We start from the raw sequence: 27926 nt of genomic DNA on the forward strand, positions 1-27926 counted from the left end.
ACACACACACACACACTCACACACACACACACACACACACACACACACACACACACACACACACACACACTTAACAAAAATCTTGCTTTAAGTCAGAATAGATCTGTACCTTATGGTTAATATAGTTAACTGTCAGATGTATCTTTCTTATGTATTCTCAGTTACAGTCTGTACAGATATGTGGACCTTCATGCATAGAGTGCCCACACACACATCAATGGTGACCACAGAATATCCTTTACCTTTGTGGATTCTTTCTCCTAAATATTTGTGGTATATTTGATTGGCTGACACACAATGTTAGCAGCACTGGGATGTTTTGAATAGGCGTCCCCACCTTTATCTTAGTTTGGCCCAACTAATGCTGCTGACCATGTGTGGCTGCCACAGACAGACAAAGCTGCCAAGTAAGTTAACTTTCCCTTAACAACGCAGATGAGGCGGAAGTTTTCTTAGATTCAAATAGCTTTGCAGCTCCGAACAAACTATGCCAAATAATAGTTCAAGCAGAGACAGGTCAACACTCAGACATGTTAGTATCAGAGAGTAGCAGACAATTGCAAAGCACACATACACATAACCCGTAGGTCCGAAACCAAAATAGATGTACATGTTGAGACAAAACTCATAGACTCATGTTTCTGATTGGTTACTGTAAAGTGACTGGTCTCAAAAAAACTGATGGTAATTTTGATACCATAGATTTAATAGAGACCCAGTCAGACCAATAGTATGAAAAATCAGGAACAGAGTTTATTTACAATGATGCGCATCAAGGGAGAGACAGCATGACTTCACCTAAAGATCCATCAGCTGCTCTAACTAGACAAGGAAATAGTTAGGGTTTAAGTATCCGTCCAGGCTGACGGGAGATGGCGTTGGTCATCCCATCTCACGTGGACTACACTGAATCAGACCCTGATTAGTGGCAACCGGGCAATCCGGAGCAGATAGCTACTGACACAGCCATGCAGAACAGGGAAACACTGCGAAGTCATAATATTCCCGCTTATCTCTAAATACAGTCACACACAGATATACACAGGGACAGTACAGATATCATACAGTCATTACATAGAATCATACTTTTAGTATCAAAGTGGCCCACTAATGAGAAATGCAGAACATTAAACCACATATTGGAATATTGGGCATAATGCAGAACATTAAACCGTATATTGGAATATTGGACAATGTTCTATTCCACTTTCTCTCAGTCCCCCTTTTTCAGCCTTTATGGCTGGAACATTTCATCAAATACTGCCACTATATAAAATATAAATGATTATACAATTGTTTCATTAAAGTTAGTCAGATCCAAATAAGCAGGTACATGACTAAATTTAACTGATTTCTTCATAAGTTATGAAAAATAGCTACACATGATTGGTGTACAATAACAACCACAGTAAATCAAAAAGAATATATTTGGTCAATCCCCCTAAACTATTCAGAAAATCGTCTATATCATTTCTATATCTGGTTGGGATAATCCTATTGGTGTACCGATTTAGAGGCATCAGGACCTAAATCACATATATATAAAAATAATAAATATAAAAGTTCTGAATCCAATACTCTCAAGTCCCCCTTTAAAAGACTTGAAGCCTTTGACACCAAACAATAGCACAAATCTGATTGAATCAGAATGAGCCTACTAATTAACTGAAAGTAATGCAGTAATTGTGTCTCTTTACCATGAGTATAATACCTAGGTAAAGCTGAATATAAAACCAAAACACATAAGAAATGTCTCTCAGCAATTCTCAAATAGAACCCAATAAAGGAAATGAATCAAATGAAACAACATGGTTGCATGTATAAAAGTGGCCCTGACTGTCTTGATTTCTCACAGGGTGTGAAGGAAAAAAGTTTACATACCACAGAGTACCAGTGATAAAAACAATAACCAAACAGTTCAAGGGGAAAAAGAAACAATAGACAAAGGGGGGAAAAAGTAGAGTCTGTAAGGCTCCCCCTTTTTAACCACTGATTGCACCTGAAACAAAACACAGAGATATACATATCTGGGCCCAAGGCCCCAGTAGTGCTTCCTAAGTTTCAGCTAACATTATTAAAAAGATTTCAATTGCAATACTGCTATGGTCAGTCACCAAACTAGTAATTAGCAATGAAATATAAATTCACATGATCATGATCTTCATGGATACTTTTTTTTTTGTGTGTGCCTCATATCAAGAATTGTTTATCATACAGCAAAGCTAAATTATCTTAACCTTTTTCCACATTGTTTAAAGCAGGCCTAAAGGAATGTTTTAAAGAATTTGGTTAGCACTTTATTCTGAACATATTCTTAAACAAATGAAACAAATGAAAAGTTGTTTTTTTTATTTTATTGTATTGCTGTATCCAAAATAATTGTAAACAATATGGTCTAGTATGTATGTCATCATACCACATTATCATCTTGACACTGGTTTGCATGTAATAGCTTGCATAGCTGTAAAAACCTTTTCTATGTCAATGAAGAGAAAAAATAATAATACCAATATAACAACTGCGGGTGTGTTGTTAATAAACATATGAACCTATTAGTTCAATATTAGTTCAGAATAGTGAAGTGAACAACCTCTCATCCTCCATGAAAGACAAAGCTATCCTTAATCCTAACTTGTTTCACTGCAAGAGCTAGCTGTCTGTTATCAGACTACTCTTAATCAGACTCCCCCTTATGATCTGCAGCAAGGCTGCAAGATAATCCCCTTAGCTAAAATGTTGTCGCGTATAACACTGTGTCCTGTTAAGAGCTAAGTACGTCATAGCATCAACAATTTGATAAATTCACTGCTGTTGCTAAGATTACAACTTTGCTGAACTGGCCCCCATGTATGAATTTAACTGATATGCTTCAACTCTTGTCAGTGTTGTCACTGCCAGAAGCACGAGATTGTGGAGCAATGCTTAATACATACGTCCAAGCTAAAAGTTCTGCCACTTGTGCCCCTCTCCCCCTTTTTATCCAGAACCTTCTCTGCCCTCAGAACCTATATTTCTTCCACTGTGGCCCATTCAGCCAGTCGCTCACCATAGTGTATGGTGGCCTCAAAGCAGGACCTGGCAGGGCTCAAGGCCTACACACCTAGCCAATCAACAGTCAAAACACATCTGTGTCTACTGTGAAGCAGGAACATAGCATCCGCATGGCTTCCAGTGTTTGCGGCCTACACGTGGACCAGGATAACTTGGGTCAGGTTCTATTAGCATGGGGAGCAGGAAGCTTGGAGAAACAATTAGCCTGTATTTAAGCAAAATTGTCATACTTTCTATGAGGCCTTCATTAAATTTACAAATCAAAAATTTAAACTAAAACTGGAATATGTAATCTGATATAATTAACATACCCATCGCCTCGCATATGTGCTCCTGTGACTTGTAGTGGATTGGGGAGAGCAAGGATGGCCTTGATGCTTTGGTCCAGGCATCCAACACTCTTTATAGCACAGCACACAGCATTTCATTTTTCCTGCAAAGCTTCACTAAATTTAGTTAAAACAGATATTCCTAGGCGGAGATATCAGATATCAAAATGTATATAAAAACTGGAGGATGATGTAGGAGGTTGCGACCCTATGACATTTTAGTCATTGATTCAGTCAAGAGGATCTCATAAACCTAGGTTTTTCTATTTAGGATGAATCACCCCTGAGCCTATTCGCTTTGGGTTTCTTTTCATCCAAAGACTACTACTACAAAATAGCCTTGACTCCCTACGGAGGAGATTTTTATTTATTTATTTTTATTTTACTCACGAACATTTGCCTTTTGGTTTTATCACTGGTTCTCATCCGGCGTCTCAGGAGAATTCCCTTTCAGTAGGATCCCGTCACTGGGGGTCAGAAGGTCAGCCATCTCGCCTTGCTGTCTCAGACAACCAAGGGCTTTCAGGATTCCAAATCCAAGGTCCCAGACCTCACCATGTACGGTTTTTCAGAAAGCTTGTTCTGACCCCAGATGTTTGGATCCCGGGACCAATTTTGTTAGGTAAATCAATTCGGAATCAAGAAGATGAGACAGGAGCCAGTGATCAAAATCATCCAATTATATTTAATCTTTGCAAACCAGCACAGCTGGTTGAAACAAAGAGTTTTACATTCTAAGAGTGCTTATATACTTTAGTGGCTACATAAGTCAAGCGTAACTACACCTATAGTCATACAATTCTCCTAATGGGTAGTCACTTAATCAAATGTTGGTGGTTTGTTACCTTACTTGTTGTGAGCAGATCTCTCATATATTAGAATCTCAGGCTTCTCTGAGTATATCTTATTCTAGGGCTAGGGCCTGAATCACCAGGGAAAAAAAGATATGATGGGCTGAAGCAACCTAACAGCCCTGGTCTGCTTGTAAGTCTCTGGTTTACCCGTTGCTGCGTGTTCAGCTCCCTTACGGGTGTTTCTAGAGGCCCATCCCCAGAACCAGGACTGAAAGATCACCCCTTTCATTTTGTTCCAAAGGAAAAAACACTTAGGACTGTAGAGATTATTAAATTACAATTGTAATTCAATGGCACAAATTTCCAAAACTCTAAATCTAACAAGAATATCAAACAAGGGCATTCATGTCTCTTTTAGCATTGACAGTAAAACAAACAAAATAAAATAATTAAGGCATGTTGACCAAACACAAACCAAAACAAAATGTTTTGCCATTTTTAAGAGAATTAATATAGTATGCTATCAACATCAAAGCGTCATTTTAAAAGAGAAGTTAACAGTACTCTGACAAGCAACACCTTCAAATTGTTTGAACTTAGATATAAAATATTTGTAACTTCATAATTCAAGTGTAATAAACTTATTTTCTCTTCTCCACTCTCTCTCTCTCTCTTTACACTGGCTCCCTGACCTTCAAGTGCAGAGATAACAACCACTCACACACACACACACACACACACACACACACACACAGCTAAGTCAGAGGAGATCTGTACCTTATGGTTAAGTGTGTTAGTGTTTTCCGTACCAGCAAGAGTGCCCTCAATGGTGACCACAGAATATCCTTTACCTTTGTGGAAAGGAACAACTCAACAGGAGAGAAGGAATTAGACTTCAAACACTTAACAAAATCTTGGCTTTAGTTTAGTTGAGAATAGTTCAGTAAATCAAACAAGTTTGAATCCCAAGCAAAAAAACCAAAAATAATTCTCTTATTGAGAGGAAGCAAAAAAAACAAAAAACAAAAAACAATTCAATATAGTTAACTGTCAGATGTATCTTTCTTATGTGTATTCTCAGTTACAGTCTGTAACAGATATGTGACCTTCATGCATATCAGCTGGCCAACACACACACACTCTCACTCAGGCCTCGTGTCGACTGACAGGAGAGAAGACAAAGACAAAACGAACTCAGTCTTTAGTTGCAACACATACATGTAGCCTATACTTTTAGACGGATTCTTTCTCCTAAATATTTGTGGTATATTTGATTGGCTGACACACAATGTTAGCAGCACTGGGATGTTTTGAATAGGCGTCCCCACCTTTATCTTAGTTTGGCCCAACTAATGCTGCTGACCATGTGTGGCTGCCACAGACAGACAAAGCTGCCAAGTAAGTTAACTTTCCCTTAACAACGCATGAGGGCGGAAGTTTTCTTAGATTCAAATAGCTTTGCAGCTCGAACAAACTATGCCAAATAATAGTTCAAGCAGAGACAGGTCAACACTCAGACATGTTAGTATCAGAGAGTAGCAGACAATTGCAAAGCACACATACACATAACCCGTAGGTCAGAAACCAAAATAGATGTACATGTTGAGACATAAACTCATAGACTCATGTTTCTGATTGGTTACTGTAAAGTGACTGGTCTCAAAATTTGACAGATTGTCCAATTTAGCAAACCCAGTGAATGTGATCTCTCGCCCAGACCCGGCTCAAAACATCTGTAACTCTCTGGAGATTCGTTGACTTAGGCCGGTTTAGGGGCTCCAAATCTGTTCCTTATTTCACAAAATGCCCAATTCTGTCAAGGGCCTAGATAAACTATCACCCAAACTGTCTTTTTCAAGACCGACCAATCGCGTTGCTGCAGCGTATCACCCAATGGACTGTAGCACTTTAAAGGAACAAAACGTACTACTTACCGAGAGCGCGTCTTTCCAGCGGGCTGAGGGATCACACACAGTAAGTTTGGTAAAAAGAACAATCCTTAATTCAATAGATCAATATAATCCTTATCAATCTCGGTAGGACCTCCATAAACTGATGGTAATTTTGATACCATAGATTTAATAGAGACCCAGTCAGACCATTAGTATGAAAAATCAGGAATAGAGTTTATTTACAATGATGCGCATCAAGGGAGAGACAGCATGACTTCACCTAAAGATCCATCAGCTGCTCTAACTAGACAAGGAAATAGTTAGGGTTTAAGTATCCTTCCAGGCTGATGGGAGATGGCGTTGGTCATCCCATCTCACATGGACTACACTGATTAGAGGCAACCTGGCAATCCGGAGCAGATAGCTACTGACGCAGCCATGTAGAACAGTGAAACACTGCAAAGTCATAATATTCCTGCTTATCTCTAAATACAGTCACACAGAGATATACACAGGGACAGTACAGATATCATACAGTCATTACCTAGAATCATACTTTTAGTATCAAAGTGACCCACTAATGACAAATGCAGAACATTAAACCACATATTAGAATATTGGGTATAATGCAGAACATTAAACCATATATTGGAATATTGGACATAATGTTCTATTCCACTTTCTCTCAGACGTCAGCCTAGATCGGCCCTCCATAAACACCGGTTCCCACAGTTATAGGCTTCCACGAGCTTTGATCTCAAGTGATCTTCTTCTGCAATGTTTAATTATTTATGGAGGGGGGCACTAGACTCTTACGTTCAAAGAGACCTTTGCCCCAGTTAATAAGATATGGAGCCCTGTTATTTAGCTGTCTAGCTATGTACAATTGTACTATGTACAATACGTATTTAACTACTTTAGCGTAGCGTAACATTGAAATTTGAAAAAAATGAAAAAGTCACTAACTTGAATTGTCAGGTCTGTCAAGTTCAAATTCAAATGAATTTATTGGAGGATAACCCCTTGAGATGAACATCTCGTTTGGAGGGGGTCCTCAAAGTAACACAAGACACTTACACAATCGCACATACTAAAGCTCTTCCTCACAACCAACCACCCCAGCCTGCCCCACCTCTGTCCAAAGCATATTCACATAATCAGTATGGTAAGATATTACAGGAGAGAACCATATTTAGAAAAGCCACCAAAACAAACAAATATATAGCACACATACACATGTACACATACATGCACATATACTGTACACTAGTGCACACATACATACATAATCTCCTAATAAAGGCATTAGTCAAGTTCTACAAGACTAACATTTTAAAACGATACAGATAAGATATACTGAGGGAGAACATTAGGACATGGACCCCATATGATGACCTTTGACCACATGACCTTGAGTACCTAATAGCTGAGGATTTCTGCATGGGATAACATCTACCGAGATATGCATAAATAATGTAGGAGACGGACGCAAAGACCTCCCCGATGCGAAAAGAGTTTTCTCCACCAAGTTCTCCACCAATTAATTCTGTTAGTACAGCGACTAAGGCCAGATTTTTACCTGAATCGTTCAGTTTTTGCAGAAAGCACAAAACTTGGTACAGGTATAGTACTACCCCTAGTGATCAAAAATTTAAATGGACCCCAACACATAGCGTCCCCTAGTGGCATCAAAATATGCCCTTTTTTCCTACATTTATAATGCTATGCTGCTTTTAACACATAATATGACGTGTCTATAGCCATCTTTCAGCATTATGAAATACATAATGAGACAATCATGCATAACTAAAATGGCAGACATGTTGGATTTTATTTTATTTAAGGAAGTAGCCATACATTCTGACACTGAGTCAAAAACTGGGGTGCGTTTAGGCTATGTGTGAAGTTTCGACTGTGTGACTAAACTCTGCACTTGCCTGGGCTCAATCCTTCTAATTTGCCCCCTAGAGGCTGGCATGCTAGCAAGGAGGCTAAAACCCATGGTTGCTAGCATCTGTCAAGTCTCTTAACTCATTGAGTGCCTTCCTTCCCATCTGTTGAGTCAACGTAATAACGTAATATTACGTTTTTAGCTCTGTTTTTTAATTACGAAACTAGACACTCTAACACACCTTATATGTGATTTGGGAACTCTGTGATGAATGAAAATGAAATATATGACGATCGAAAACTCATGAAAACGCATCTGGACATTTTATCTGGACATTTTATCATAACTTCGGTTGCCGCTTTGGGTCGAATCAGTGACGCATGCCGTCATCTCAAAACCAGGCCATTTTAGGTGGGTCTATCACTAGGTGGCAGTCTCGCCAGGTCTCGCTGATCACTTCCCGGAAAGTTTACAGGCAACACTTCATATTTCATGAAAGACGTTATATCTCCATTTCTAGAAAAAAACAGTGATTTTGATGAAAACTAGCCACTGTTTAGCTTGGGATTTCTCAGGAACAGAGGCGTGTTGAAATACACAGTTTGCACCCACTGAGAGCTTCAAGTCTCACCTTTTAAACGAGCGATTGTATGTGTTCATAGCTATAACACAGAATATGCTGTGGCTGTACAAAAATCATCAACAATGGTCTAGATTGCTGGCACTCTAGGACAAAGCTTCCGAAAACAGCTTGGCATTCAATGAGTTAAAGAAACATATGCTGCCTTTTGGGAAATTAGCTATTTTGTCTTCTATCCTAGAGTTAGATAAATTAGTACATACACCCATTCAGAGTTAGATAAATTAGTACATAACCCAGTCCAACACATCCTACTGTTAGCCTAATTCAATTGAGGTGGGTGGGGCCAATTAGCATACGCTAAAGTTTCTTTTAAGGCTGTGATTGTTTGAAAAGATCCATTTTGTTTTATTGTAGTTTAACATTTTGCATCCCATAAAATGATTATGCCTGTCAATGAAGCTAATTTAAATACATAATACCTTATGAGTTTAGCTCCCTCCTGACACATTAGGGTTTATGCTAGTCAGTGAACCAGCACTTTTAGGACACTGGCTAGTGCGTTCAGTGCCCAGTCCTTGGGTGTGCTTTGTGGTGGAAACACCAAAAGCTCAAGACAGGTAATGTTGACTATCGTCCACATAGCAGTGATAATCAAATTTAATGGGAGCGAATGGTCTCACCCAAGGAAGTGTGTAAACAGAGAACTGATCCTTTAGGCTGCAGATAAGTCTAGTAGAATGAATACTAATGACTTAGCAACTTAGATGAGAACTTAGCTACTGTCAATGCTTCGGTCACAGACAGAAAAGCAGTTTCAGTAGAATGACTCTTGAAAACAGACTGCATAGGGTCTAGCAGGTTGTTTTGATATAGTAAGTCCAAGACTTGCTTGAAGACCACTTTCTCCAAAAACTTTGACAAGAAAGGAAGAAACATTCCTGTAAAAACAGGAAGGGTTTTAGAGGTGGTGGCAAATGATTCATTTTCCATCTTTATCCTCCTTGACTGATTTTTCACTAGTTTCACATTTGGCTAGGGTCAGTGTTACTACTGGTAGCATAAGCCACTACCTGGAGCCTACAAACGTTGCACAGGTAGTCCAACTCCTCCAGAATGGCACACCAATATGTTCCATTGCTAGAATGATTGCTGTGTCTCCCAGCGCAGTCTCAAGAGCATGTAGGAGATTCCAGGAGACAGTTGCTCTAGGTGAGCTGGGCAGGATGGTAGAGGGTCCTTAACCCAGCAGCAGGACCAGTACAACAACAAACAGTAGGAGCCCTGCCAGAGCCCTACAAAATGACCTCCTCCAGGCCGCTGGTGTGAATGTCTCTGACCACACTGTCAGACTTCATGAAGGTGGCCTGAGGGCCTGATGGCTTCTGGAAGGACCTATGCTCACTGCCCAGCACCGTGCAGCTCAATTGGCATTTGCCTTAGAATACAAACTTGGCAGGTTCGCCATTGACGCCCTGTGCTTTTCAGGTTCACCCTGAGCACATGTGACATCTGAAGATGTCTTGGAGAATGTAATGCTGCCTGCAACATTATTCAGCATGACTGGTTTGGTGGGGGGCCAGTGATGGTCTAGGGAGGGATATCCTTGGAAGGACGCACACACCTCTACGGGCAAGACAACTACACCCTCACTGCTCTTAGGCATCGGGATGAAAACTTCAGACTGATTGTCTGACCCTGTATTGGTGCAGTGGGCCCTGGGTTCCTCCTGGTGCACAACAATGGCTGGACACATGTAGCGAGAATGTGCTGGCAGTTCCTGGAGGATGAAGGCATTGATACTATTGACTGTCCCCCCACATTCCCCTGACTTAAATCCGATTGAACACCTCTGGGACATTATATTTTGGTCCATCCAACACCACCAGGCTGCACCACTGACTGTCAAGGAGCTCAGTGATGGCCATATCCACATCTGGGAGCAGATCTCCCAGGACACCATCTGCCGTTTCATTAGGAGCATGCCCCGATACCATCAAGCATGTCGGGGCCATACGAACTACTGAGTACCATCATGAGTTGCTGCGCTGAAATTCAAGCAAAATGGACTAGCTTGCCGCGTCATTTTTTCCACTTAGATTTTTTGGGGGTCTTTGAATTCAGTCCTCTGTGGATTGATAATTTTCATTCCCAAATAACGAAGTGGCATCCCTTTGTTCCTAACATATTACCCAGTCCATTTCAGTTTGAATCCTACCTCACAGGATGTTCGTTTAACGTATCATGGCTTGGACAGCTCACCATCCCACCACAGGGGTCCCCCAGGGCTCAGTACTGGGCCCCCTTCCATTTGCACAGTTTCTCATACCACTGCTATGCAGATGACACACAGCTTTATCTGTTCTTTCCACCTGATGACCCCTTGGTCCCGGCACGGATCTCGGATTGCCTCTCAGACATTTCTACATAGATGAAGGCACACCACCTCTAGCTAAACCTCTCAAAAACCAAACTGCTGGTCCTCCCAGCTAAACCTACTGCTCCCACCTACTCGAATGCCCTCATACAGGCATATATGCTACCCCCCAACCGTTGCGCTCTTCAGACAAAAATCGTCTAGCTCTGCCACCAGTACGCTCAGGTCAATCCAAACTTTTTTCATCTGTTGTTCCTCGTTGGTAGAATGCGCTACCAGTTCCTACTAGAGCAGGGACATCCCTCTACATCTCAAAAAAAAAATTTTTTCAGTGTGTATACAGTAATAATCTTCTAACTGTGAAAATGCCAGGCCCTATTTTGCCTTATTTAAAAAAAGCGAAATTGCTCCTTTTGTTTCATAAACAGACTACAAAAGAAGTCACGTGACTTTACCCTTCGACGTTACTCACGGTAGCATGGTTTGTTTATTAGCCTGGTTAGCATTGAACTTAAGCCTTAAGCTAGCACTTACAACTTACTGCCAGCTCTTCATGTGAGTAGAAGCACAACACCAGTTATCCAGACATAAAGGTAATCACCTGTGTGGGTATTTATGTATTTTGCTGTTTTCTAGCTGTTGTTTTCAGTAGGGATGAGCCAGTATTTGTAGTTTGTAACAAAATATTTTTTGTTGTATTTGTGCCCACCTCTGACCTGTATGGAACCTGCTTTTGCTTTAGCAATGTGCAAAGTGTATTCTACTCGTCAAATGTACTGTCTTTATCTAACCTGATATTAACAAAATAATATACACAAATATATGTGTAAATATATGCATAAGTATATGCGTAAGTGTATTTAACACAGCTGAATTGAGGAATATTGGAGGCTTTCATTCACACCAATATCTATGTTTGAGGCTTGATGGTGTATCACCTGATTTTGTGTGTGTGTGTGAGACACACTGCACTTTAAGATCTCACACATCCTAAGAGGAACCAGAGTTGCACAACAAGTCTGTCTTATTTGTGTCTAGAGCTTGTGGTTTGTCTGACGATGTGTCTGTGTCCTACTCTGGATGTGGACACAGCGTTCTGACCCCGTGCTGCATATTGTTTGTGTCCTGCTCTAGATGTGGACACAGCGTTCTGACCCCGTGCTGCATATCGAGCTCCGACGCTGGGCACACCTGTTGCTCATCGCCCCCCTGGACGCCAACACCCTGGGCAAGATCGCCAGCGGCATTTGTGATAACCTCCTGGTGTGTGTATTTCGTGTGTGTGTGTGTGTGTGTGTGTTTATCGAACAAAAGAGACTAATCTGCCTCTGAATGTTAACACAACATGGGAAGCTTTAAAAAATAGAGACTATCATAGTACACTTCACACTATGAAAACTAACAATCAAAAAAAGTTAATGAGTAAGCAGCATAAATACACCCATTCCACCCCAGTGCAATACACCCATTCCACCCCAGTGCAAAACACCCCAGCACCTGGGATCCAGAAATGGCCAGTGCACTGGAATTTCATCTTACAACATGGGAAGCTCTTGACACCATATAAACACCTATACACACCCTATGTACACTTCAGACCCATACATATTATACTGTACATGTTGTAGCCATACCCCTATTAAATAAAGGCACCTGTGTAGGAGAAGCCTTTAAGGTTTTTGGCTTCAAAACAGCACGCCATGCTTACTCTTCACCTTGGGTTAGTCTTGTGTCTAAAGATCAGGTATGGATCTTGGAAAAACTGTTCTAATGTTGACACAATGCTATCTGCAAACAGTGTTTTTTTTTTTTTGTGCCGGTCACAGTTTATCTAGAAACTTGAGAACTGAAATCTACTGTAGAGCAGTACCGCAGCTGCAGTAGGGGCGTCCTGTTGTGCTGGTTCAGTCATTGGATGGCATCCGCTTGTGAGTGACACGTGCACATTATGTGGCCTCCAAGTTCCTCTATGGCATAGGCTTACAACGCTGTCAGTCATATTAGGATATCCACTGACAGATGTGTAAAGCATGGCATTAAGTCACTCGATGACTAGTTTGTGATTAGCAGACAAGCGCAGGTTTAGTAGGCAACATATACTAACAGACATGTGTCTGGTATGATGTCTGTCCTTTGCAGACGTGCGTTGTGCGGGCGTGGGATCTACGTCGTCCTCTGCTTTTCTGTCCAGCCATGAACACGGCCATGTGGAACCACCCCATCACTACCCGACAGATAAGCACGCTCACTGACTTCGGCTATGTGGAGATCCCCTGCATCGCCAAGAAGCTGGTGTGCGGAGATGAAGGTGTGTGTGTCTCATTGTGTAAAGGTGTAACTTCAACTTTGAGTTTGTGAGTTCATGCTTCTTGTTTGTTTGTACAATGGGAGTGAAAACAAGCAGGCTAATAGTGTTAATTTTGTCACCTATTTTTTAATTTAGTCTTAGTCTTGTGATGAAATGTCCTTTTTAGTCTTTGTCATATTTAGTCATTCAAGTATCATTTTTGTTAGTCAAGTTTTAGTCGACTAAAGGTCTCGTCATTTTAGTCTAGTTTTAGTCAAAAGAAAACTAAAGGTATCTTAGTCTTAGTCAGTTTTAGTCAACACATTTTAGTCTTTTTTTTATAACAAATTATTTCTGATTACCATTTGAGTCAAATAGTGTTTAACACATCTCAATTTTCCAACAATATTGTGTCCACAGGGCTACTCGTCTGTTATAATTACTCATTCTGATTTTTTGTCAGTCAGTATGTTTACATGCACAGGTAAGTCAAGCTACAGTTATAGCTCGGCTGGGATTTGACCATAGACAGTAAAAGATTTGACTGGACCACTGTCATATTCGTAGACCAGTGTTTCTCAAAGTGTGGTCCGCAAGCTATCCCAAGTGGTCCGTGAGCAGACGTGGTAAAATATAATATAGATGAGTTGTTTGCAATATTGAACTTGTATGTAAAAACAGTTCTGCAACACTGTCTATGTAAGATATGCCAGTTTAAATCATACAGTATGAATCCACACAATAAGCAAAGTGCAAAGACAACTAGACAACTAGAAATGCAATTCCAAGGAATTACCAGTGCATGAAAATGCTAAAGTTGTGATGTAAAATATCATGTATAGTTAAAACAGATAATACAGAGATGGTTACTACGGTGATGCTAGGATAGACATGGTGGTTGCATAGCTTAATAAAAGTTGATAGTTTAAAAGTAGACTGTTTAAAAGCTGAATGTAGATAGTTTAAAAGTTGTTGACAGCCTGGAAGTTGAATGAATGTTGATATTCAAATAGTTTAATGGCTGTGTATAGGTAGATATTTGACGATAACTGAAAGTTAGAATGGCTCTAATGTTTGCTAGCAGTTATGCTAAGATTTTTAACTATGCTAACCATGTTACTTAGCTAATGTTTTATAGCAGTGCTAGCAATGCTACTTAGCTAACCTAGCTAACGTTTTCTAGCAGTTTTGCTAAACATGTTAACTATGTTAGCAATGCTAACATGCTAACTATGTTAACCATGTGACTTAGCTAACCTAGCTAATCATGTTTAGTAGTTATGCTAACTAGCATGCTAACATGCTAAGTATGCTAACCATGTGACTTAGCTAACCTAGCTAATCATTTTTAGTAGTTATGTTAACTATGCTAACTAGCATGCTAACCATGCTAACTAGCTACAGTGGGTAGGGTCATAGTTGATGACAAGTGTTGACATAGTTGATGACAAGTTAAAAGTTGTTGATAGACAGCTAGTTTAATAGATAGTTTAATAATAGTTTAAAAGTAGACTGTTTAATGTATATAGTTTAAAAGTTTAAAAGTTGAATGTAGATAGTTTAAACGTTGTTGATAGACAGCTAGTTTAATAGATAGATAGTTTAAAAGTAGACCGTTTAAAAGTTGAATGTAAAAAGTTCAGTAGTTTAATGGGTTACATTGTTTAACAGTGGATTATTGTAGTGAGGACTTTTATTTTGAAACAATTTTGGGCAGAGGAAACAGTTGAATAGGATGTGTAGTCTTAATTGACCCAGATTGTATTCTTAAAGCCTGAGGCTGCAGGTGGCCTGAACACCTTCCATAGGATTCTAATTGCTTAATGGCCGTATTATGATGTCATAATTGGCAATGTTAAGTCTATGGGGATTTTTAAAAAGTTTTTCTTTAATAGTTTAAAAGTATAAAAGTTTCAAAGTTGAAAAAGACATAGCAACCCGATCTGTTTGAAGACCTACGTTACAAAGTTTGAATGAAGTTTCTAAGTTAAACTGTTCAAGAGAAATTGCGTGCGGAAAAAGTGGTAAGCGGAATAATAATAAGAAGCCTAGGAAGAACAGTACAGTGCATTTTCATGCACTGTAATAAGCAAGGTGGTTCAGTGAGTAGGCCTATTGTGTAGACTAATTATAGGCTACTGTTGAAGTAGGTCTAATCTTTTTTTTTTTTAGCTAGGGTTAGTTAAGTGGTCCTGAAACTGAAAAAAGTTTGAGAAATACTGTCGTAGGCCAAAATATTAATGTTTTACTCCGCCTAAGCTAGATGGCGATATCGTAAACACAACACATTCCCCAAACAGACTCTCCATCTTAGCCATAGTTAACTTGCTAGCGAACTCTCCATATTAGCTTACTTGCTAGCAAACTTTGCATCATCAGTCTAACTAGTTAAATAGTTGACAATACATGATGAACATTTTCGTATGGACATTCTGGGGGATGTTAATTTGTATGAGAGAAGCTTCAACTTCTGGGTATGTAGCATTGTGGCATAAAGCTTAGGTAGTTAGCTTGCTAACTCTGGCAGAAATATCTAGTGTTCTTGTTCCATGTAGTTTCGTGTTGCAGCCACAGGGTTGCAGCAACAGCACGTAGACTAGCCTACAGGAAAGCTGTTGCGTATGAACTCATTCGGAATATTTTGAAAACGTAACAGCTAGATATTCTGTCTTCTCATTTTGTAGACGAAAATGAAGAGAGATTTTATCTTAGTTTTTATTTCATGCAAAACATTTTAGTCTCGTCTTTTTTCGTCAACAATAATGCATCACTGTTTCAGGACATTACTGCCGTCTCGTCATCGTCTCGTCTTAGTCATAAAAAAAAAGGTCGTTGACGAAAATATTTTCTCTCGTCTCGTCTGACGAAATTAACACTAAGTTCTTGCAGGTGAGACGTCTGGCAGATGATGATACCGGAAATCACTCTCAACAATGAGAGATTATTCTGTTTTCCCACCTCTTACATAGTCTCTCAGGATCATGTGATAATCTCACCTTAACCTTTAGTAACTTCAAGTCTATTGTTTAGTGTAATAGAATCTGTGTTACAGTTTATTGTTTATCAGTGTAATAGAATCTGTCCTGTGGCACACATAGTAGTATCCAGCCCTATCCAATGAGGATTTATCCGAGTAGTTAATGGTGTTTGTGTCATGTACATGTCACATAGGTAAACATTCTTATATGTGATACTGACCCAAGTCCTAAATTAAATCCTAACAGTGACTGTAAATACATCATGTAAAAATATGAACTTAGACAAGTCCCATCTTTTTTATAATTCCTTAAGCATCATTTTATTCATTTCTGATCGGCTGTCAGCTTTTTATCATATCAAAATCGCTCTGAAAATGCTGTTATTGTTATAGTTTATGTGTGGATGTTGTCATTCATAGGCCTATTAGCTAGAACAATATTTTTTTGCTGTTATTATTAAAGTTATCGTTCCTGGTGTGAATGACCCTTAAGGCTAGTTTAAGCAAAGTGTGACCCTGTTATAAATGAAGAGTTCAGATGCAAAACCTTAAAGGGTACCCATCTGTCTGAGCATTTTTATTAGGCTTGGGTTAGGTTTTTGCCTACAAATTGTTTTTTCAGACCAGGAAGAGAGTGATATTTAGCGGATTTTGAAGCAAAATGATTTGATTAACATACTGTATACTATGTGTGGAGAGCATTCACCTCATACTCACCATTGTTATTTAATTTCTGCATCTGCATCTTAACTCTAATTTCTGCATCTGAACTCTTCATATCTTTCTGTTTGTTCTTGTCCACATCACAGGAAAAGGTGCCATGGCGGAGGTGATGACGATCGTGGAAACTGTCAAACAGTACCTTCCCAGTGCCGCTCCATGTCATAGCTCACACATAAACGTTACAGGGTCAACTGCTGTGAGATTTTTTATTATCTAATGAATGTTGACATACTGTTGTTTTTCAGTCTGATGTTACGCCAAATTGTAAATGTAAAGTGTTGTAGGCCTACAGCACCGTCACGACAACTTGAGTCTCATTGAAGCAATGTTAAAAGTCTCTGCTCTGTCATACAGTGTTTTTTTCACCTGATTCTGCTTTTACATCATTTTAATTCCAAAATACTGTATGTGTTTTGGACCACTGTTTTAACAAATAGCTACCTGAATCATACACTTTTAACAAAGATAAATACGTCTATGGACAAATAGACCTATTTATTTAATTATTTATTTTAGTCTAACCCAAGCCTATGAGCCTCAAATGTAATGTAATGTAATGGCAATCTGTCATTATAGATAAACAATAAAAACTTTTTGAATCCTTTGAATCTTTAAACTCTCTGAACCCCTCTGGGCCCTATCATGACAGTCTATAGCGCATCGTCACTAGTCAAAAGCTTATTCAAATTTAGTAGGATGTCCAGTCCACATTGGGAGTGTTTTCGTTATCAAACGTCGAGCGCATGGCGCAACAAGGTGTCCCTAGGTTTCTTAATCAGTCATGGGTGTGTTTGGGGCGTAACATCATTTAAACCTATGAGAATGACATCTGTCATTCCCTTTAACGGTGCAAAGAGCGACGTCAAAGAATGCATCGGTATTTTGACAGTCAACGGCACATTTGAAGGAGTATGCTTGCGAGACCGTATGGAACAGTCATTCCACTAAACCTTTTTGCTTTACTAAAACCTAGCATAGCCTTTATGCATTTGCACTCGTCTATTATTTGAACTCATTGGCAAAGTGAAACTAACTTCACCATGGTGTCAGTCAATGACAAGACAGTTATACGCAGTAAGTTACTTTCACTATTGGCTGACAATGGGTTATCAATCGAAAACATAGGCTGGAAAAAGCTTACCCTAATATTTTTCGAATGACTGAATAAAAACAACATTTATCCTGCAGAGGAGTTGCTTATATCTCGTGATGGTGCGGCTTCAGCTGTGCTCTCGCCTAATCACTTTTAAGCATCATTACCAATTTGCAAATGCATTGTGAGATGTATTTCGTAATATCTTTATTCTAATTATGTTACCCATTGTAGCCTAATCGTCTAATTTCAAATGTTTTACATGGATGTGCGCTGGTGCGCGTTCATGGAGGATAGAAGGATGGTGCGTTGTGCACCCGTCAATATGACTGTTGACAATGGGACAACTCGCCATAGACTTCTGTTCTGACCAAGTTTCTCTTGGCGTATTTTTAGACAATGCACCAGGCCACTCCCTAGGTTGTTAATTGCCACACCCCTGGACGCATTGTTTAAAAAATAAACATGCAAAATAAGAAAATATACTTTGCGCCGGGTGGGAAAAGAGTTTTACGCCATGCGCCAGGATGCAAAATAGGGCCCTCTGTGTCCCCAAACACATACTAGTCATTTGAGAATAACTCTAAGGAATGACAACAGCTTTTTCTTTATCTCTTGACTTCTTACTGTGTTTTCTCAACAAAATTTCTCTTGTCATGGTAGGGAAGCTAGTGAGATGTTTAAACAATCTCTTACACACACACACACACATACACATTCATAGTTTAATACAGATCTGACTGCATACACATACACAATGCATATACTGCTGTGTGGAGTTCTCAATGTTTAATAAAGATATCTTATCAGTGAGGGGATCACAGCTGAAGGCGTTGAACAGGAAGACCAAGCTTTTTCTGTTAGCAGGATGAATTGCCTCATCTTAGTCTATGCCCCCTTATCTTTCTCTCTCTCTCTCACACACTCTTACACACACACTCTCTCTCTCTTCTCTCTCTCTCTGTGTCTGTGACTGACTGCGTGACCTCTGCTATCATATGAGAAGTTGAGTTTCTCATGCACGTTTGGCTCCCCACACAATCCAGAGGATGCTTGGTTTATTTAATTCACTATTTGATGGTATGAGGTCCTTTTAAATTATGGATTTTTCATTTGAGAGAAAGGGGAGGTAGCATATAGGGTAGCATTTTACAGTTGTGAGAATAAGTTTATGAACCCATGCTAAAGTTGACTAAAAAGAGGAATAAAAATCATATTTTGGAAATGATCTAATGCCTTAATTAAAAAAATGGTATACACACCCCTATGTTAAATTCACATAGAGGCAGGCAGATTTTTATTTTTTAAGGCTAGTTATTTCATGGATCCAGGGTACTATGCATGCTGATAAAGTTCCCTTGGCCTTTGGAATTAAAATACCCCCACATCATCACATACCCTTTACCATACCTATTGTCAGGACCCTGTCAGACCTGCACCAAACCCCGCCCCTGTTCTGTAAATATTTCCATCTTCCAGCAGGGGGCTGTAGCCGTGCAGGTGTGCACAGGTGTGCTGTCGATTGGTCCTAATGAGCCAGACGTTAAAACGGCCCGCTCTCAGGATGCAGACGGGCTCCCTCTCCTCTCGGCCGTCGTTATAGTGCTTATGTTATGTTATCGAACACTTGTACTCATACCCTAGACACTATGCACTACATTTTAGTTTTAGCTTCCACATACTGACTTCTCTATAGTTATTTAATAAATATGCTTTATTGTTACTCTTGCATGGACCTCCCTTTATGTTTCACATGCTTGAGCCAGCATGTGTGACACTATAGATTGGCATCTTTGTAGTGGTTCCTTTTTAGTCAACTTTAGCGTGGTTTCATGAACTTATTCCCACAACTGTAAATGGGCCATTCCTTTTTTCTTTTTTTAACCACCTTTGGTTCCTAACCCATCAGTTAAGAAACACTGTCCTAGACCACAACACCACTTCCTCAGTTTTCTGGGGCTAGTGGAACGTGTGAGTTTCTCTCTCAAGAAGTATGACATTTCTTAACAGTTTTGATAACGCTGTGCAGCAAATTCAAGAGTTCTCGGGAGCGTGTACCGTGCTTGCATTAGTAGGCCATTTGCATTGTCTTGCATTATGGGGGAAGAGCAGAAGGATTCTCCTCATGCTTGGAACAATGCACTCTAAAAAATGCTGGGTTATTTTCTCAACCCAAACGCTGAGTTGAAACTGTTGGGTCATTGTGTGGGGTTGTTTTTATTCATGTTGGGTTATTTTCTGTAACCCAGCTTGTTGGGTTGATAGTTTAGGACAGCCCCCCTTCTCTCCCCCACCTGACGTGAGCACACTACCCAGCACCAGGGTAACTTTAACACAGCTGCATAGTTATTTTAACCTGGCAATAGCCAGATGAATTTCGCTCCGCCTAGCTCCACTCATCCATCTGGAACCGATCCATTGAAGTGTTGCTTCAGAAGGCTGGGCCTAATCAAAAAATGCTTGCATATGATTGAATAAGCCACTTGTCCGTCATCTATTGACGTGCTACTTCAACCACTCACATCGAAGCCAACCCGTGACGTTAATAACAGACTCACAGTCGCTTCTACGCTATGTCACATCTATGAAACTCCCTCCCTGCGTCCTGATTGGCTAAATCATAAAGTTGGTTGGAGAAATCACTCTCAATGGAAGAGGTCCCAGATGGATGTGAGTGAAGCTAGGCGGAGCTAAGCGGAACATTCATCTGGCTAGGGTCAGGTTATAGTTATTTGAGAGTTCGGGGGAAATCGTTATTCTTTCAACCGTCCATGCAGTCCAGCATCTGTCAACATGCAGTGGAAATCAGGCGATTTTGGAAGGTATGTATCTGCTTTTAACGTTTTTATTATTATTATTCAGACGGATTTTAAAAGTACACAAAGAGATACCCTTCGTGAATGGATATTCTGCCTGCCAATTTCGTTCAGCCTAAGCAGTTTAAGAATTGTCATTCAAGCCAGCTAACTTGTCATTCATTGTCATTCAAGCCAGCTAACTGGTTAGCACTCTGGACTTGTAACCGGAGGGTTGCTGGTTTGCGCCCCGACCAGTGGGCCGCGGCTGAAGTGCCCTTGAGCAAGGCACCTAACCCCTCACTGCTCCCCGAGCGCCGCCGTTGTAGCAGGCAGCTCACTGCGCCGGGATTAGTGTGTGCTTCACCTCACTGTGTGCTGTTTGTGTTTCACTAAGAAGCTATGAACTGCTGAACAGAAACAAAACAAACTTTTACAACGAACTAAAATTAGCATACCAACAGCTGGCTAGGTTAGCGTTAGCAGACGGTTGGTAGCTATGCTAACGTTAATTAAATGCTTCATGGTAGTGCAGCATGTGTGTCAGCTAATGGATAGCTTCTACAGTCGAAGTAGTCTCTTCACACCGGTAATTATCATGTCAAACAACATATTCATTCATTCATTCATTCATTCATTCATTCATTCATTCATTCAGGGTAGCTTCATATTATAGCCATGTAACTTACTGGGTGGTTTTTGGTGGTAACATTAATGTTACAGACAACTTGAATTTCGCTAACTGAATGTGTTATCGATACATTTAACGCCGAAATAACATTTACTAAATGAACCTTACTTTTCAGTAGCCATAGTTGTGTAGATTTGAATAAAATCTGGTTTGAACTATCCTGCCACTAACGTTAACATGATGGGTCGCCTATGTTTGTCAGTCTGCTGTTAAACATCATGAGGTGGTCATGGTTTCCTGTATTGCGCTAATATTTTGTCTCTGGATTTTTAATGTTTGTCAACATCAATCAATGATCATGGTTCATGAAAGTCTTGATATAAAGTTTTGTCAATAGCAGTGATTAATTTTTGTCTCTTTTTTTTTTGTCAACATCAATCAATGATCATGGTTCTTTAATTGATAGGGCTGACTCCCAAATGGACCGTGGAATCTAGCTGTCTTCATGGAAGTAACTTATCATGCTGATGCTGCTTTTAGAGTAGGCTATCCATTCAAAAATAAAGTAAACTGTCAAATCATTATGTCGAACTGTTTTATTTCATTGCATGGCAATCCTCTGACTCATGGTATTTTCTTCGGCAAGGAAAGGTCCAGTATGTAGGAAATAATGGAAAGTAAACTGTAACCATTCCAAAAATGATGACCATATGTTGTCAGAGAGTGAGGAAACACGATGAATTGAAGTAATGGCTTATTTGACAACATTACTCTAACCCGTGAAACCCCGTAAAACCCATGAAAAATCAGTTCTGGTGGAATCTCTTGGAATTTTAAGTTTATGTTTTGAGCGATTAATTCTAGAATAGCGATATTAATAATGGGCTAAGCGTCCTCCTATTTGGGTTGCCAAATTAGCAAAGGCCAACTGTCAACAGCTGTTAGTTGTAGTCATGAACGCCTACAAGAGGCAGGCAAATTTCCAAAATTAAAACAAGAAACAAATTAAGTGGACATCGGAGGAGCTTCCTGAGATTGTGACGTCTTCGTCAAACGAAGAATATCAAGTCTGACGCAGAGCTGGCCATATTTCTCCACAACACTGCCGTGCAAAGGCAAAAGGCCGTAACTTCAATTTTATCAAAAAATAGTTTTTGTCATTTTTGGAACAATGGGCATCAATTTTATCATGTGGACAAATATCTTGAGTCAATTTTGTTGTTTTCTTATCAAAATAAGATGCTGTTTTGCCGTAACTTCAAAAGCAGAGGGTAAGCCAAGGCATAGCCCGTAACATCAGTTGTGGTTCTTTAGCTTTGTTTCGCGGCTCTATAGAACGCTGGAATTAAGTTACAGTGCATCGTAATTTCAGCAGCAAACCATATTAACATTGGTGGTGGGTAAAACAAAGGCAGAGTGTCTTATGCCTATGTATTGTATGTAGGCCTAATTGAAGCACTTCAGCCACACTTCAATAAAGTGAAAAGAAAATGTTGCAGTGGTTGTTTTACTATCTAGCATTACTACTTCAGATTTTGTGAAATTCAGCTAGGATGTAGCCTAGTTAGCTAGTTAACTGTTCCTGATCCACAAATAGCCTACATGATAGATGTTGTGCCAGGCAACTGTGAGACACCATAAATGTCTCAAAGCCTGGATACTATTAACTAGTAGCCTACTACACGTTTTCTCGTGCCATACAGGGTGGCTAGCTGCCTGCCAATCTGCAAGTCCACTCACTGGCAGAAAACAAAGCGAGTGTGGGTTAGGGGGCCCTCCACGATACCCCCCCCCGGCGAGGAGAACATGTCACACACAAACTAACCCAGCAGATAGAACTTAGATCGCAGCTTACCTTTAAAAAAAAAAACATGGAAAACAACATCCACTGAGAAGACAAATCCATTGTTTAAATCCATCACAAGTTTTCAGCAAGCCCATTAGCAATATAATTATGTGCAGGCTAGCTAGCCTAAAATCTATCAAAGTGCAACGTTGTTCGGATGTTGTCATTCAATTTTAAGTGTCGCTATGAGTAAGCTATTAGCTAAAGCTAGACAGTGTTGGTTGCAAAATATTTGACTCCCCATACGAACAAAACTACACAGCATGTCCTTAAGTCGATGTCCCTTTAATTTGTCAAGAAAGAAATCCAATCAATGTGTGACTCCTCCGCCGCCCGCGACACTGACAGTAAATTATTATGTGTCCATGAGTAGCAAAATTCCTGTAATTGCATAATGTTTCCAATGGCATTGGCTTGGATCATGTTGTGGCTGTTTTTGGTTTTCTGGCTCTTAAAGTGTTATTTTACTTAAATTAAGTACAACGATAAAGTTTTAAAATGTTCCAGTGTAGCCTTCTCATTATTTTGTATTTTGTAATATTCTGTTGATGGAGGCCTAATATTAAGCCTTACTAGACAAAACTCACTAATTGTTATCTTAAGGCTATCATTGTTATCATATAAATGTTTCTATAGAGTGATAAAAGTCCAAATGGTCAATAAATTAGAAGTTAAGGTATTTTGCCTTTGTATGACCCATTATTGTTTTGCAGATAATGCAAAGGCAGAATACAGTAACTTCCAAATAAGGGTCAAAGGTCAAGTTTGAGCTGATTTTTTTTTCATGTAGATACATGTATTCATTATGACAATTACTTGGCAAATTTTCAGTGTCCTACCTATCATACAATTGGCTGGACAACAAAAAAACTTTAAAGTCATTTTTCTCAGTTTCACACTCTGGCGAGTTAAGGTCTTTTGCCTTTGTAGGGCAGAACAGGTAGCCTATGCTAAACTTCATCTGCATCGCTAACTTCAGCTATATATGTTATGTTGGTTAGAGAGGTATTTTTTGTTTTCACTGTTTCCGTAATGTGTAGCTGGGTCATGGTTGGAAAAACGTTAAAGCAGCTGCAGGTCAACTAACGTTAGCTAAGTCTTCATTACATCTGGCAACCATAGACAGTAAAAGAAATGGACGAACAGACTCCGTCGTTTTCAATGGGAGGGCACTGAGTCAAATAGAACGATTTTTCAGTTGGTCCCCCCTGTACTGCTCAGCCTCACACTTAACTTCGTGACGTTAGCCATAGAACTGAATCTTGTAACTCATATGATAGATACACAGAAATTCTTCTCACATTTCCTTCGCCTTCAAAGTCATCAAAGTTAAACATTTATTTATGTATTATTATTATTATTAATATCATCCTCACCAAGTCGTGTTAATGTTGAAGCTACCATACATGATCATCTTCAAAAACAGTCATGCTAAAACAAAACAAAAAAGTTATAGCCTTGAAGCTATTTTCTTTCCACTTTTCCGACCTACGGTCAATCCATCGAAAACCTCTGAAATGATTACTGCCGTTTTTTTTTTTTTTTTTTTTTAGGTTTACTTTTTTATTATTATTAGGTTGCCTCTGTGTAATGCTTTACCTTAACATACGGTCGTGTATGCTAGGTTTTGCTTACGAGTTACCGTCATAGACAGTAAGGTGGACTGAGCTTCTTATCCAAACAATACGGTGATCTCCCTCACGGGCCGAAAAGAGATTACGTCAAAGCTAGCTTCCCTCCAACCGAACAAGCTAACCATTCTTCTTACGGGTAACCAACGTTACGGACGAGGTAGTGGAGTCTGTTTTGCCTTTGTAGTGTTTATGTTGATTACACAAAAGCTACAATATCAGCACAGGATATATGTTATATGAAGTTATGGTATTTCAAAAAAATCTTAGAATGAATGGACTTCTATGGGAGTTAGCAGAGAGGTGGTCCCTCCAGCCTACGTCGATTCTTCTACTTCCGGGAATTCGCCTGCCCCCTTGCTGGCAACCCAGAAGAGGCTCGCGTCTGGTAGTCTTGAGAACGTTCACCAGTGTTTGTGATTTTGGCCAACAGAACGTTCGGTAACAATCCTACAAATCGCACCTTTAAGACCTTTTGCTGGTATGCTTGTACAATCTAGTGTGGCTGTGAATGAGCTAACGTCATTAGCGCGACTGATGGGTTTGTAGTCGTTGGAATTACGATCTTTTACAATGTTGTAATTCAATAGTTACGAAACAAACTGCAAATGTCTTTACATGAAAAATTGACAGACATCATATGGGTAATTCAAGGAACAAGTCAACCGGGATCAGAAAATAATTTCTTTTTCGCCATAGACTGCCTCCATGGGACCTATCTTTCAAAAAAAATTGAACGGCAGTCTATGGCGAAAAAGATATTATTTTCTGGTCCTGGTTGACTTGTGCCTTGAATTACCCATATGATGTTTGTCAATTTTAAAGACAATTTTTCATGTCTTTAGACATATTTATCTAACAGCTGTCCCCCCCCCCCCTTCTATATCTGTTAGGTGCCGCTTCACTCTGCTACTGAAGGATCAGGCTGACTGCAACTGCTATGGATGGCAGGAAAACACAGTACACGTGAATTTCTAGATGAGTGAATAAATGCACTTACTTAACTGATAACAAGTTGTCAATGGTTATTTATGCAAGCGTGTGTAGCCTAAACAAGACATACCTAGGCCTAGCCAAATTTATCCTGGCTGTAGATAAAGCAGGATATGAATTTCCCAATATTTTGTCAGATTAGGCTAATAGTGGTTTACTGAGGTTTAATATCAATTGAAATAGCACTGAAATCACGTTGATCTTTAGTTTGGTTGTAATTTCAACATTGTTTCAATATTCATTTTAGTGGAAATACCATTGAAATCCCATTGATCTGTAGTTAGAATTTCAACGTTGCTTTAATATTAATGAAGGGTGCAAAAGTGATGTAGAATAAATGTTGCAGTACGGCGTTGATTCAATTATTTTAACGTTGACAAAGTTTTTAGCTGGCTGCAGAATGAGCAGTCATCAACACCAACTGAAAGCCCGTTTTGCAGGTACAGTAGTCTTGCATTGCATACTCTGAATTACATTTTCCAAGGCCAGCTTTCATGCTTGTGTCACAACTTCAGAACGGCTTGACGACATGCTTCAAATTTGGTGTGAACATTTGTATGGACTCAATGATGAAGTCAAATGTCAAGGCCAAACCCACCTTGAGTGTGATATCTCAAGAATGCCTGACGCACAAGGTTTTTTTTACAAGGGTTTGTATGAACGCAAAGATTAAGTGATTCAATGTTTTTTGTTTCAGGAATCTCCCCACCAACATTAACCCAGCAGCTTTCCATCCACTATTGTAATTCCTCTGGCATTACATTTCTAGTTGTCTTTGCACCCTGCTTATGGTGTCAGAGGATTCATATGATTTAAACTGGCATATTGTAGGTTACATCAGTGTTGCAGAACTGTTTGGATTTACATACAAGTTGCCTCAATATTGCAAACAACTCATCTATTATATTTTACCACATCTACTTGTGGAACACTTGAGACCACACTTTGAGTACCACTGCTGTATCTAAATATAATAAAGCTATTTATTGAAAATTGACCTGTTTTGTATATTCGTTTTAGGAGTTGCATCAGTTTTTGTCCCTTTTAGGCTACAGGTTTATCTTACCTTTCATATCTTCTGTCTCACAGGGGGCCGTAGTCGAATGTTTAGTGCATTTTGAAGGGAGTACATTATGTTAAGGCAGACTGGTTCTAATCCTGGGTACAGGGTCATACAGACAACAGGGGTACTGGTGTTGACCACATGAGCAATCCCCTTATGAAAAAATATTATAGTAATCTTATAGGAATATGTATTTTGGGACATACTGTAATAACTATAATATCCTATAACTGCTATAGTTTTTCTATAGTAGTCTTATACTATATAAGACTCCTGTAGTACTTTTTCCTAAGGGTCATACGTGACAGAAAACAACTTGAGTAGGCTAACCTCTGCCAATGTAGGCTATCAAAGCCATAGTTCTCATTACTGGAGAAGTCTTGCAGCACACGTTCTCTGCTTCTATAGGCATTCTGGTGCAATTCCAGCGAAATATAGCTAGGAGTAGGTAAGTGTGTTTGCATTTAGATCTATCTATATATTGGGCTATGACCAAGTGGTCTTTCAATGATAGTATCATGGAATTCAAACCATAACTATCTATTCCGATAGCATACAATTAGCAGGCTAGGTCAGTGGCTGAACTGCAATTAGGGTGCTTATAACCTGTGTTGTGAAGTAAAATATCTACTAGGAAGATTGCAAAGACTTTTGACTGTGTAAAGAAATAGGTCTTTATTTTAAAACGTTTCCAACTGTTTATTACTTGAATGCAAGATGATGATTGCCACAAACGTTTACCTCTTTTAGGAGAAATTTTAAGCTGACATGCAATTGTTACCATTCTATTAAACCAACGTTCACCGACAAACAATCAGGAAGCGGTTCTTTTCCTACTTCGGATACTAGGATCAAACACATGAAGTTGTATCTCGAAGACATTTTTTGTGCAACAGTTTTTTGACTCGAGTTTTAGCCAGGTTTTAGCACTGTAAAGTTGAATATGGAGCATAGCACAGGCAGAATCGGATGA

At 39.5% G+C, this 27926-nt stretch overlaps 1 protein-coding gene across 1 annotated transcript in view; it reads left to right on the forward strand.

Annotated features, from left to right (window-relative positions):
- Window positions 1-25905, forward strand: part of ppcdc (phosphopantothenoylcysteine decarboxylase) — a 36456-nt gene extending 10551 nt beyond the window's left edge. Inside the window, exons 3-6 of the mRNA XM_048257410.1 lie at window positions 12049-12177; window positions 13054-13222; window positions 16988-17097; window positions 25791-25905. Of these exons, the coding sequence (XP_048113367.1) occupies window positions 12049-12177; window positions 13054-13222; window positions 16988-17097; window positions 25791-25826 (444 nt within the window). The 3' untranslated portion in view covers window positions 25827-25905. The remainder of the gene's footprint in view (window positions 1-12048; window positions 12178-13053; window positions 13223-16987; window positions 17098-25790) is intronic.
- The last annotated feature ends 2021 nt before the right edge of the window (window positions 25906-27926 follow it).

Source organism: Alosa alosa, chromosome 11 (assembly GCF_017589495.1).
Source record: "Alosa alosa isolate M-15738 ecotype Scorff River chromosome 11, AALO_Geno_1.1, whole genome shotgun sequence".
Classification (NCBI taxonomy): domain Eukaryota; kingdom Metazoa; phylum Chordata; class Actinopteri; order Clupeiformes; family Clupeidae; genus Alosa; species Alosa alosa.